This window comes from Dipodomys ordii, unplaced genomic scaffold (assembly GCF_000151885.1).
Source record: "Dipodomys ordii isolate 6190 unplaced genomic scaffold, Dord_2.0 Scaffold160, whole genome shotgun sequence".
In the NCBI taxonomy this organism is placed as follows: Eukaryota; Metazoa; Chordata; class Mammalia; order Rodentia; family Heteromyidae; genus Dipodomys; species Dipodomys ordii.
The window spans coordinates 9967-23480 of NW_012267376.1; the positions used below are offsets into that span (position 1 = coordinate 9967).

A 13514-nucleotide genomic window follows, 5' to 3' on the forward strand; every position below is an offset into this window, starting at 1 on the left:
AACACAAAAGTAAAACTGCCAGTATGGCTCAAGTGATAGAGTGACAGTTAAGCCAAGTGCAAGGCTTCCAGTTCAAACCCTAGCACCAACAACAAAATATTGACAGTCATCAGATACAAAAAGGCAAATAAGCACATGTATGATGCTAGATATTATTTAATGAAAGGAAAGCAAATTGAAACAATGAGCTTGCATTATATATCCCAAAATGACAGAATTATTTTTGCAATGCTGAGTATAAAACCCAGCGCTTTGCCTGGCATCAGTGGTTCACACCTGTAATACTAGCCAGTCAATAGGCTGAGATCTGAGAATTGCAGTTCCCTGGCAGGAAAGTCTATAAGATTCTTTTTTTTTTTTTTGGGTCCGGTCGTGGGGCCTGAACTCTGGGCCTGGCTGCTGTCCCTCAGCTCTTCAGCTCAAGGCTAGCACTCTAACCACTGGAGCAACAGCACCACTTCTGGCTTTTTTCTTTTTGCTTATGTGGTGCTGAGTAATCGAACCCAGGGCCTCAGGCATGCAAGGCAAGTGCTCTACCACTGAGCCACCTTCCCAGCCCAAGTCTATGAGATTCTTATTTCCAATTAACCATCAGAAAGCGGGAAGTGAATCTGTGGCCAAAAAAAACAAAAAAAATCCCAGGAACAATGCCCAAGCCCTGAGTTCATGCTCCAGGACTGGCAAAAATAAATAAAAAATAGGGGCTGGGAAGGTGGCTCAGTGGTAGAGTGCTTACCTAGCATACATGAGGCCCTGGGTTCGATTCCTCAGCACCACATAAATAGAAAAAGCCGAAAGTGGCGCTGTGGCCCAGAGTTCAGGCCCCACAACTGACACTAAATAAATAAATAATAAAGATATCCCTCAAGCATGCTCTATTACTGAGCTAGACCACAATTCCAAACTCCTTAAAATGTGTATATACAATAATACATTATAATGTACACACAATGTGTAATATATATCATATACAGATGCACTACATATCAATTATTTGCCGGTATTAGTGGCTCATGCCTGTTATCCTACTTAAGACAGAAGGCCTAACATAGGCAGATCTCAGCCCAGTAGCACACCCAACTAGATAGTATCTCAAAAATAACAAGCATAAAAAACATCTGGAAGTTGTAGCTGAGTGGTAAAGCCCTTAGCAGGCAAGCACAAGGTCTTGTGTCCAAATCCCAGTACAGCAAAAAAAAAAAAAAACTCACAATTTTTAATCAACATTAATTACTTTATTACCACCAAAAATGAATCTTTTCATTTTGAGAGAAAACAAAGAGCTTTATGTACATACATGGTAGGGTGACTGTCTGAGATCCTTATGTAGCCATAATCTAACTTCAGACAACTTTGCAACCTCCCTACCAGCCCAGAAGCACCAAGGTACCCTCATCAAAAGGGTAAAGTCAGAGAGACAAACACATGAGACTCTTTATTCAACAGCAGCTCCCTCTTAAGGGCATGTATTTCCTCCTGTTCTACTTCACCCCTTTCCCACACAGCCTTTGTAGGCTACAGCCTTGTACAAGAAAAGAGCATCTTTCTAGATATACTTATATACCACTTTTGAGGGCACAGTTTGGAGGTGGAGTCGCACAGGACACTTGTAAAAGTGAGACAGCAGAGTCTCGCTGTAGCCTATGAGGAAGTAGAACTTGTGTGCTGGCAGCTGCCTGAGGACCAGAGCACAGATCTCCACTTGATTGACACGGCGCTTCAGGACTATCTGGTCGGCCAGGCACCCTGGGAAGGTACCTAGCATGAACTTGCGAAGGAAAACATCCTCCACTGTTCGCTCTGCAGCGTGGTCCTCCCCATCTAGATTACCTGAAGAGATGGGACGGCACAGTCAAATCTTGTTGTCCAGGGAGCTGCCAAGACATCCAAGAGGACTGGGGCCCTCAAGGTCCCAAGCACCTTCTCTTTTCTTTTACTAATAGAACACTTTAAAGTTTGAAGTACAGTGTCTCATTAATTCCTAAGCACATCCTGCAGGGAACAAAATGGAAATGACACAACATCTGTCCCTTTTCAGTCTTTCTTGTTGTTTTATAAAAACACAAGTCATCCCCTGCGTCAAATAAGATAACTACCTTTGAAATTAGGGGCATTAGTTTTTCATGAACCAGGGCCATAGCTTCTACCAATATTCTTAGTGTGTTGTTGGGATTCTGATATCTAAAGCCCCTGCAGGATGTGTCAAGAGTCTCCACATCCAGGAATTCAGAACAAGAACATGAAGTGACAGGCTGAGAACCAAAGCTACATAGATGTACATGTGCATTCTTTAGTGAAGCTGGGGGTCAAACCATGTTTTAAACAAGTTCCCTAAAGCCAGGCCAGGCATCAGTGGCTCATGCCTGTAATCTACTCAGGAGGCTGAGATCTGAGGATACTGCTTCATAGCCAGCTGGGGGAGGAATCTATGAAACTCTGCTCCAGTGAACCACCAAAAAAAAAAAAAAACCTTGCAAGCAAGCTAGGTAGTTTCCTAGCTTTGAGCAAAAAAGGTCAGGTGCAGCACCCAGCCCCAGGACAGACACACATGCACACACACCACACAACACACATACACATAGATATGCACACACACCTGAAAAATATGGACTCAAAGAATGAGAACTGACATGCATGCTGGTAGAAAAGATTGCCTTGGTGGAATTGTGCTGTATTCACCGTGCCTTGACTTACTTAGGGCACACTTTTCCAAGTTGTAATTGCCTCTGAGCCATTTTATATTCTGGTAGGTTACAAATGACCAACAGCAATGCAAAGTTCTGTCTGCAGAGGGTCAGTAATTTATTTTCAGTGGACTTTCCGAGGAGTCCCTGATACCCACGGAAAAAGCCGGCTTTGCATTCACGTGAAATTTCATTCCAACATCCTGACGGGCCCGTGCTTGCTTCCTACTTCTTGGAGCAGGCTTAACAGAATACTAGTTCTACCCTGAAGAACATGACTTGTGCTCACTCGGGCTGCGTGGCAATCAGCCCGAGGGTCGGTCCTGCGGCGCCAAGAGCCCTCACCTGTGTGCAGGGACAGCCAGCCCTTGCGGTGGGCGATATGGTGCGGGGCGTGCGCCTCCTCGTAGCTCACCGGCTTGTCCCCTTTGCCCACGCGGACTCGCGCAGCGCGGTTCTGAGAGCAAAGGGACAGTCACTGGACAGAGGTCACCCGCGACCCGCACGGCTGCCGCCGCCATCCTCCCCACAGGCCCCGCCCCCGCCGCCATCCTCCCTCCAGGCCCCGCCCCGCTGCCATCCTCCCCCCAGGCCCCGCCCCCGCCGCGCATTTTCCCCCCCCCCTCCCCCAGGCCCAGCCCCCGCTTCACCTTGGCGCAGACTACGGAGGTGTGGAAGGCGCTCCAGTTGGAAGGCAGCTCCCAGTTCCAGAGCAGCACCTGTAGGGGAGGGGCGTGAGAAGGAAACCCAGAAGCCAGGCCGACTCCGCATGCCGTAAGGCCCACTCACCCGCCTCCCCACACGCTGCAGGCATACGGACGCCGACATCTTGGCCCAGCGGGGCGCGGGAGGAACTACGGCACTGCTAGAGTGGGACTCGGACGAGACCAAGATGGACCGCGCGGGGGGGTAGACTCGGAAGAAACCAAGTCGGCCCGCGCGCGGGGGCGGGACCCAACGGGGCGCGGGAGGAACCACTGACAGCTGGCGGGAAAGACTCGGAAGAGACCAAGTCGGCCCGCGCGCGGGGGCCGGACCCAGCGGGGCGCGGGAGGAACCACTGCACAGCAATAGTGGGACTCCGACGAGACCTAGTCGGACTGCGCGGTGGGGGTCGGAAGGAACCGCTGCACAGCAAGCGGGGGAGGGGGAAAGGACTCGGACGAGACCAAGTCGGCCCGCGCGCGGGGGAGCGGCTCGAGTTCCTGCCGCGGTTTCTTGCGGCGATTTCAGACCGGGACGCAGACGTGTTTCCCACTCCCACAGCTCCTGTGAGGGCTGTGATGGAGTCCTTAAAAGCAGGGGAAAACGCGTCGACCGGACCCCGGCGGGAGGAAACTGGTGTTTTGCTTGTCTTAGCATTTTGTGTTGTTTCGCTGTCCCCCTGGTGTCACAGGAAACTTCTCCACGAGGTGGGAGACAACGTGGAGAAATTCAGGGGCAGAGTCTGGCACAGAAACGTGTGGGGATATTTCAGAGCCCGGAGTATTCAAGTGGGAGCGTACAGTGTGATTGGTATCCCGCAGTGATCATCGCCGTATGGAACAGTGGGACCCTGGGTGCCCTATTTGCGCGATAAGCGCTGAGCGCTGGATCAGGTGGGTTTGGGGTTGTTTTTTTTCGGTGGGTCGTGGGGCCTGAACTCTGGGCCTGGCCGCTGTCCCTCAGCTCTTCAGCTCAAGGCTAGCGCTCTAGCGCTTGAGCCACAGCGCCACTTCCGGCTTTTTTCTTTTTGCTTATGTGGTGCTGAGGAATCGAACCCAGGGCCTCATGCATGCGAGGCAAGCACTCTACCACTGAGGCAAGCACTCTACCACTGAGCCACCTTCCCAGCCCCCTGGAGTCAGATTCTTATATAACAGTTCTCCCAAAGTTGAGTCTTAGTGCCAGTATCCATACAATGGACTTTAGAAATAGTTAACTGCTTGTTAGATCTGTTAAGATCAAGAGTATTTAATAATCAACAATGGCTGCTGTTGGTTGGGTCAATATGTAAATCGTGTGAAATTGGCAGTATTTGGCTGAGGCCACTACTCACCTGACCATTCTTGCACACCATTCTTGCACCCTGTTCTTTGCTTTGGGAGGGGAACTAGACAATCGTCTATGGAGAAGGAAATGGAAGCAAAGGTGAAAGGTGAGTTGTCTGCAAGGATGTTGGGCAAAGGCAGAGAGCAAAACCACCGCCTCTTGGCTTTAGTTCATTTCCATGACCAAAATTCCAAAAAATCCTTAATAATGATTAGCTGAATGGCATAGTGGTAAAAGGTTGCCTAGCAAGAGACAGTAATTTTTAAAGGCCGTAAACCAGATGCTTATAGGCTCACATTTGTAATCCTAGCTACTCAAGAGGTTTGAGGTTCAAAGCCAGCCTGGGCAGGAAAGGCAGTAAGACTCATCTCTAACCACCAGAAAATTGGAATTGGTACTGTGGCTCAAAGTGGTAGAGAGCTAGCCTTGAGCAGAAGAGCTTAGGGACAGAACCCAGGCCCCAAGTTCAAGCCCCACAACGGGCAAAAAAAGGGGGGGGGAAAGAAGGGGTCTTTTGTCTTCAACTCGCTAAGGATATTTTATTCTTAATTATTCAGATTGACCTACAACTCATCCAAATATTGGTTAAGCAGACAAGAATGCAATATGCTCTGAAATCATAATACCTTGCCATTCTTTTTCCCTTGACTTATAGAATTTGAAATCATTCTCCTTTGGCTTCCTTGCTCAGCTAGTGTTGTACCACTTGTGCTATGCCTCTAGCTCAGCTTTTTGCTGGATAATTGGAAATGGAGTCTCTCCAACTATTCTTCCCAGGCTGGCTTTGAACTATGCTCTTTTGAATCTCAGCCTCCTGAGTAGTTTATAGATGTGAGCCACAAGTACCTGGCATAGAACATTTTTAGGAGTCTTTCACTCCTATTTCTGGTATGGGAAGCAAGAAATTTTTCCCGTCTTGATTTTGTTACACTAAAATGAATCCTTGTTAAACATTTTTTAATCCTCTAAAAGTTTTTCTTCTTTTTTTTTTTTTGTCAGTCGTGGGGCCTGAATTCTGGGCCTGGGCGCTATCCCTCAGCTCTTCAGCTCAAGGCTAGTGCTCTACCACTTGAGCCACAGCACCACTTCCGGCTTCTTTCTTTTTGTTTATGTGGTGCTGAGGAAATCAAACCCAGGGCCTCATGCATGCAAGGAAAGCACTCTACCACTGAGCCACCTCCGCAGCCCAAGTTTTTTCTTCTTAAGATTTCATAAAGTATGATAATTTTGTAGTTCAATAAATTGTATTAATAAAATGTGCTCAAACATAGTGAGCAACAATGGATTTGGCATCTGCACTACCCAGATCCAAATTTTGTGGACCCACTTCTTGGCTGTAGTGTACATGAAGCAATTAACCTGGGCCCAGGTTCCACCATCTGTAAAATGGAGACAAAGGGGGAAAAAATGAAACAGGTTGCAAGCACAATGTAGCTTAGCATGTGTACCATTTCCCCACCCACAAAGAGAAAGAAAAAAAAAGTGGAAATTATACTGCAAAATGCCCCAGCAGAAAGAGCACTTAAAAATGTTTTCTAGGAACAATGGAGGGGGTAACAATGTTCAATAGGAAGTGTACTCATTACCTCACTCATGTAACTGTAACCCTCTGTATAGTATCTTTACAATAAAAAAAAGTAAAATTAAAAAAAAATGTTTTCCAATGGAGGGGCTAACAATGTTCAAGAGGAAGTGTACTCATTACCTCACTCATGTAACTGTAACCCTCTGTATAGTATCTTTACAATAAAAAAAAAATGTTTTCTAGGGCTGGGAAGGTAGCTCAGTGGTAGAGCGCTTGCCTTGCATGCATGAGGCCCTGGGTTCGATTCCTCAGCACTACATAAGCAGAAAAAGGCGGAAGTGGCACTGTGGCCCAAGTCGTAGAGCGTTAGCCTTGAGCTGAAGAGCTGAGGTACAGTGCCCAGGCCCAGAGTTCAGGCCCCACACCGACAAAAAAATTCTAGTGTTTTGGGTTGTCTTTTCTCTTTTTGGATGGGGAGGGAGGGGAATTGGGTTAGGTTATAGGATTTTTTTTCCCTGGTCCTAAGGTTTGAACACAGGGCTCTACCACTTGAGCCACAGCTACACTTTGAGCTTTTCTGAGTAGTTTATTGGCGGTAAGAGTCTCACAGGGACTTTTCTGCCTGGTTTCACTTCAAACCAGGATCCTAAGATCTCAGCTTCCTGAGTAGCTAGGCTTATAGATATGAGCCATCAGTGGCTTGGTTATTGGATTTTTGTAGCTACACATCTTCTTAGATAGATAAACCCTGATCTGAGAAAAAGGGGAAGGGGAAGAGCAGATCCTGGGGTTGAATCCTGAATATAAAAAGCAAAGGTGACAAAGGCAGAGACACCTACTAAGCTGAGGTGAAGGTTGCAGCAGAAGAAAGTGCTGGACAGAGAGGCATGAATATTGTGAGAAACTTAAGTTTCCCTCCACGCAATAGACAGTGGCATAAATCTGTGCTTTCTCTCTTCAAGCCACTTGTCCCTTTAGCCTGAGGTGCCTCCCAGGAGTCCCAAATCAATCTAGGTCTTTCCAAGAATGACAAGGACTATTTCAGTGGCAACATTCCTGTCTTTCAGGTAACCTATTACTTACCCTTTGTTTATACCTTTTTTGTTATCAAAAAGTTTCAGCCAGTTGCTTGATTTGTGAGAGTTATATTGGTATATTTGCATGATTAAAATAATTTAAAATGGTAGTTTTTGTTGTTTTTTTTGTTTTGTTTTTTTGTCTGTCGTGGGGTTTGAACCCTGGGCCTACACGCTGTCCCTGAGCTCTTCAGCTCAAGGCTAGCATTCTACCACTTGAGCCACAGCTCCACTTCTGGTTTTCTGGTGGTTGGAGATAAGTCTTGGAGCCTCAGGTACTTTCTGCCAGGGCTGGCTTTGAACTGGCTTTGAACTAGGATTATAGGCATGAGCCTCCAGCGCCTGGCTAATATGGTAGTTTTGTTGTTGTTGTTGTTGTTGTTTTGTCAGTCTTGGGGCCTGAACTCTGGGCCTGCGTGCTGTCTCTCAACTCTTCAGCTCAAGGCTAGCGCTCTACCACTTGAGCCACAGCTCTACTTCCAATTTTTAGGACATGAGTCTCACTGCCTTTCCTGGCTTTGAACTGTGAGCCTCAGATTTTAGCCTCCTGGGTAGCTAGGATTTCAGGTGTGAGTCACCAATGCCTGCTTTTGCTGAAGGTATTTTTGAGATTTTCCCCCATCCCTAGGCTATTTTCCACTATACACCTACTTTATGAGTTGAGAGAGGGGTCTTACTTTTCCCCTGGGCTGACTTTGAACCATAATCCTCTCAAATCTTCACCTCCCAAATAGCCAGAATTACAAGTGTGATCTACCATGCCAGACTACCAATGGGGAGGGGGAGTATTGTGCTGGTCCTGGGTCTTGAACTCAAGGCCTGGGTGCAGTCCCTGAGCTTTTTTGCTCAAGGTTAGTGCTCTACCACTTGAGCCACAACTTCACTTCCAGCTTTTTGGTGGTTAATTGGAAATAAGAGTCTCACAGACCTTTCTGCCTGGGCTGGCCTCAAACAGTGGTCTTCAGATCTCAGCCCCCTGAGTAGCTAGGATTATAGGCGTGTGAACCACTGGTGCTCCATTTTTATTTATTTATTTATTTGGTCCAGTCGTGGGGCCTGAACTCTGGGCCTGGGCACTGTCTCTCAGCTCTTCAGCTCAAGGTGAGCGCTCTACCAACTTGAGCCACAGTGCCACTTCCAGCTTTTTTTTTTTGCTTATGTGATGCTGAAGAATCGAACCCAGGGCCTCTTGCATGAAAGGCAAGCGCTCTACCACTGAGCCACCTTCCTAGCACTGGTGTTCCATTTTGGAAATCTTTTTTTTTGGGGGGGGGTCCAGTTGTGGGGCCTGAACTCTGGGCCTGGGCACTGTACCTCAGCTCTTCAGTTCAAGGTTAGTGCTTTACCACTTGAGACACAGCGCCACTCCCGGCTTTTTTTTTTCTTCTTATGTGGTGCTGAGGAATCGAACCCAGGGCCTCATGCATGCAAGCCAAGCACTCTACCACTGAGCCACCTTCCCAGCCCTGGAAAATTTTTAATGGGATCATTTTTGTCTTTGTCTTCCGCTTATTGGTGCTTTGATGCATCCTGCTTCTTCCATCCATCCTGCTAAGGAGGCAGTATTTCCAGGAGTTACAGATCAAAAGACAGAGGCTCTAGACTGTAGTGATTATAGAACTTGCAGGTCTGTTTTTTCCAGAGCAAGTGCTCTTCCCAGGTTTGGGGTTCCACTACACCAGTTTGTGAGGTGAGGGTTCAGAGCCATGTTGGGATTGGGGTGGTAACTTGGTCTTTGTGGCTTAGATTTCAACTCACCCTCAGGAAATGCGTGGGTATGGAGTGGCCACACCCAGGAATGAGTCACCCCACATGAATCCCAGAGGCTATTTCCCAAAGCCAACCACTGAAACCTAAATTAAGGGAGGAAGGGGTCTCACACCACAGCATGTACACCCAGTGAGCTACCCTGCCTCCTCTCACCTTGTTCTCATTCATGCTCTCTCTCTTCCCCTCTCCCCTCTCACAGTCTGGAGACAGTGGGCTAAGTGTGTGTTAGGACCAAACTAATTACTGACTCTAAGTTTGGGACCCTGAGAACATCAGAGTGGAGAGCAATTAGAAGGGCCAAGTGCCACACTATGACCCTGTGCTAAATGTCAGAACCCAAAGGTCCCAAAACTGGACCTAGGGGATTACCCTCCCTTAAGATAGGATGCAGCTAAGGATGCAGCTCAGGCCTGCCTAATATGCACAGGCAACCTAGATTTGGTTGCTAGAACCACAAGAGAAAAATGGAAGAAATAGGTTCTTGAAGCTGTGTTCTTTTTTTTTTTTTTTTTGGGTCCGGTTGTGGGCCTGAACTCGGCCTGGGCCCTGTCCCTCAGCTCTTCAGCTCAAGGCTAGCACTCTACCACTTGAGCCACAGCGCCACTTCCGGCTTTTTTCTTTTTGCTTATGTGGTGCTGAGGAATCGAACCCAGGGCCTCGAGCATGCAAGGCAAGCACTCTACCACTGAGCCACCTTCCCAGCCCAAGCTGTGTTAATTCTTGACATAAAAGGAAGCTTGGGTGGAGACAAAAGGTAAGGACCAAGCTGAGAATGTAGCTTAGTGGTAGAGTGCTTGCCTAGCATGTATGAAGCCCTGGGTTCAATACCTCAGTACCACATAAAAAAAGCCAGAAGTGGCACTGTGGCTCAAGTAGTAGAGCACTAGCCTTGAACGAAAGAATTTCAGGGACAATGCCCAGGCCCTGAGTTCAATCCCCAGGACTGGCATACACATACACACACAAAAAAATGTAGTAAGGACCTAGAAGGATACAGAAAGGCTGTGACTCTCAAGTGACATGAGGTTAAGTGGCCTCACGGGCTCAGAGAGGTACCTGCCATACAAAATCAGGGCTAGCCAGGCAGGAGAAGGCACCATCAGACAACAGCATGGTAGAAGCCATGTATTCCAGAGTGTGGCTGCCACGGGCTGAGGGTTGAAAATCCTGAGCCACAGATAGGATCATTAACATCAAGGTCAGCTTGGCTCTTTTCAGCAGTCCTCATTCATCAGTGCTCATAAAACTGTACTCTAATGTAATTTTGCTGGTCTTAGAGGAACCCATGTTGACTAATATTATTAGACTCGAGAGAAAGGATTTTTTCTTTCCTGGGTTCATTCATCACCTGAGGAGTTGGCATAATTACAGTTCATATTACATCATTGTAGACTTCCCAGTACCAGCTTTGCTAAGCATATTTCAACAAATCTAAGATAACATCAGCTACCAGACACTTGTAAAGAGGCAGGCCAGTGCTCACTCCTGTAATCCCAGCTACTGAAGATGCTGAGATCCGAGGATCAAGACTTGAAGCTAGCCCAGGCAGGAAATTCCATGAAACTCCTATCTCGTTATTCAGCAAAAAGCCAGAAGTGAATCGAGTGGTAGAGTGCCAGATAGCCTTGAGTGAACAGCTAAAGGACAGCACCCAAGCCACTGAGTTTATGTCCCAGTACCAACACTCACATAAAAGGTTCTAGACCAAGGGGCTGGGAAGGTGGCTCAGTGGTAGAGCTCTTGCCTTGCAGGCATAAGGCCCTGGGTTCGATTCCTCAGCACCACATAAGAAAAAAAGCCAGAAGTGGTGCTGTGGCTTAAGTGGTAGAGTGCTAGCCTTGAGCTGAAGAGCTGAGGGACAGTGCCCAGGCCCAGAGTTCAGGCCCCATGACCAAACCTACCCCCCCAAAAAAAGGTTCTAGACATGAAGGCAGGAGAGTGCCCTAGAGCTGAGGCTGGTGAAAGGACCAGGAATGGATTAGTCACTCTGACTACCTCCTAGGGGGAAAGGCTTGGTTTTTCTTGAAGTCAAGAAACAGGAGATAAGTGGATCCAAAAAATGAGGTACCTATACACAATGGAATTTTATATGGCAATTAGAAACAATAATGTCATTTGCAGGGAAATGAATGGAACTAGAACAATTCATGTTAAATGAGGTAAGCCAACCTCAGAGAGACAAATGGTGCGTGGTTTTTCTCATATGTAGAAGCTAGATCTAAAAATACACTGGGACATGAAAAATTATACAAGACTTTAGGCAATCACATAGAGTGAGAATAAAGGAGGATACTCTTAGAGGAAGAACCCAAAGGTGCAAAGCCTATGTGCATTTGATCATATAAAGTGATATATTGAAATAAACTTTAAAACAAAAAACCAGCTGGGCGCCGGTGGGTGGCTCACACCTGCAATTATAGATACTCAAGAGGCTGAGATCTGAGGATTACGGTTCAAAGCCAGCCCGGATAGGCAAGTCCCCCGGAGACTTTTATCTCCAATTAACCACTCAGAAAACTAGAAGTGCCACAGTGGCTCAAGTGGTTGAGCTCTGGCCTTGAGCTGAAGAGCTCAGGGAGAGTGCCCAGGTCCCGAATTCAAACCCCAAGACAGATCAAAAAGCCCAGGGCCGATTGCTCACAGCTGTAATCCTAGCTACTCAGGAGGCTGAGATCTGAGGATCACCGTTCAAAGCCAGTCTGGGCAAGAAAGTCTATGAGACTCTTATCTCCAATAAACCACCAGAAAACCAGAAGTGGAACTGTGGCTCAAGTTTTAGAGTTCTAGCCTTGAGCTAAAGAACTCAGGGACAGCCCCTAGGCCCAGAGTTCAAGCCCCACAACCAATTAAATAAGTAAATAAATAGATAAATAGGATAAAATAATGTCATTCACAGGAAAATGGTTGGAACTAGAACAAATCATGTTGAGTGAGGTAAGCCAGTATCAGAGTGACCTTTTCTCCGTGATATACAAAGTTCAATTTTAAAACACAACAGAATATGACAAGTTATATAGGATTCTAAACACTCACATATAGTGAGAGCAAAAGAGGAGAGTCTTAGGAGAAAATTGCCAAGTAGTAACACCCAAGCACGTCTTCATATGTATATAAATAATATACATACTGAAAGGAACTCCAAAGATAAGGGGGAAAAGGCCGATAATTTGTCTTTTCATTTTCTGATTACTCTCTTTTTGTTCGGTCATGGGACTTGGACTCTGGGCGTGGGTGCTATCTTCAGCGCTTCAGCTCAAGGCAAGTGGTCTACCACTTGAGCCACAATGCCACTTCCAGTTTTCTGGTGGTTAACTGGAGATAAAAGTCTCATAGACTTTCCTGTCTGAGCTGGCTTTGAACTGTGATCCTCAGATCTCAGCCTCCTGAGCAGGATTACAGGCATGAACCACCAGTGTTCTTTACCTTATATACAGTGTACACACATGCACATCTAAAGGAAGGTCAGGGGAGGACACAGTGGAAACCAGGAGAAAAAGTGTAGCAGGGGAACCCAATGACTATACTAGACATGGATAAAAATGAACCAGGCAACTTGTGGGCAGAGATGGGAGGGAGGGAATGGGACAGAATGAGGCAACAGGTATTATGCAAAAGGAAGGAAATATACTTACTGCCTGATAAAGGTAAAGGTTACCTCACTGTATATCACCTCTAAAACAACAATCAAGTAATTAATAATAAAATTCAAAAAGGAGCAGGCCCAAGTGGGTGAGTACACAGCCCCTCAGACCAAATTCTTCCATACAGGTGGCTTCCATCCTGGGGCTTCCTTCCATCAGCTACAAAATGGGGCCATGGTGCAGATACGTGTGTTACTGTGAATACATTTAGCTGTTTCCTGGTATCCATGGTAATTGTCAAAAGAATGGCTTTTAATGGAAATGGCCGCATTTTTTTTTGCAATACTTGAACCCAGGACCTCAAGCATGCTAGGTAAGTACTCTATCACTTGAGCCACACATCCTTACTTTTTTTTGTTTTGTCAGTCGTGGTGCTTGAACTGTGGGCCTGGGCACTGCCCCTGAACTCCAGCTCAAGGCGAGCACTCTACCAGTGCCTCTTCCCGTTTTCTGGTGGTTTATTGGAGATAAGTCTTATGGACTTTTCTGCCCAGGCTGGCTTTGAACTGCAATTGTCAGATCTCAGCTTCCTGAGTAGCTAGGAATACAAGCTTGAGCCACCAGTACCCGGCTCTTACCTTTGCATTTTTGTTGTGTTTTTTGTTGTTGTTGTTGTTGTTTTAATTTGAGACAGAATCCCAGTGTGCCACCATGTTGGGCAGAGTATCACACTGTTTGCACAAGTCTCCAGATCCCTCCTAGGACAACATCCTGAGCACACAGGGCAATGAAAGTTTAGAGACATGGAACCTGCACACTACTGTTACGTAAGTATTCATACACTTCA

General features: G+C 46.8%; 1 protein-coding gene across 1 annotated transcript; it reads right to left on the bottom strand.

Moving 5' to 3' along the window:
• Nucleotides 1-1213: 1213 nt before the first annotated feature.
• On the bottom strand, nt 1214-3572 carry Mrps24 (mitochondrial ribosomal protein S24). The gene is made up of 4 exons (XM_013032948.1): nt 3474-3572; nt 3335-3403; nt 3030-3141; nt 1214-1830 (listed from the first exon to the last, which is right to left on the bottom strand). The coding sequence occupies exons 1-4, from the start codon at nt 3510-3512 to the stop codon at nt 1547-1549; spliced, it is 504 nt and encodes a 167-aa protein (XP_012888402.1). The 5' UTR covers nt 3513-3572; the 3' UTR covers nt 1214-1546.
• Between the last annotated feature and the right edge of the window lie 9942 nt (nt 3573-13514).

Coding starts and splice junctions, on each gene's coding strand:
- Mrps24 (XM_013032948.1), bottom strand. CDS start 3,512: ATGTCGGCGTCCGTATGCCTGCAGCGTGTGGGGAGGCGG. Junction 3,404..3,473: donor TGCAGCGTGTGGGGAGGCGG/GTGAGTGGGCCT, acceptor CCTCCCCTACAG/GTGCTGCTCTGGAACTGGGA. Junction 3,142..3,334: donor CCTCCGTAGTCTGCGCCAAG/GTGAAGCGGGGG, acceptor CTTTGCTCTCAG/AACCGCGCTGCGCGAGTCCG.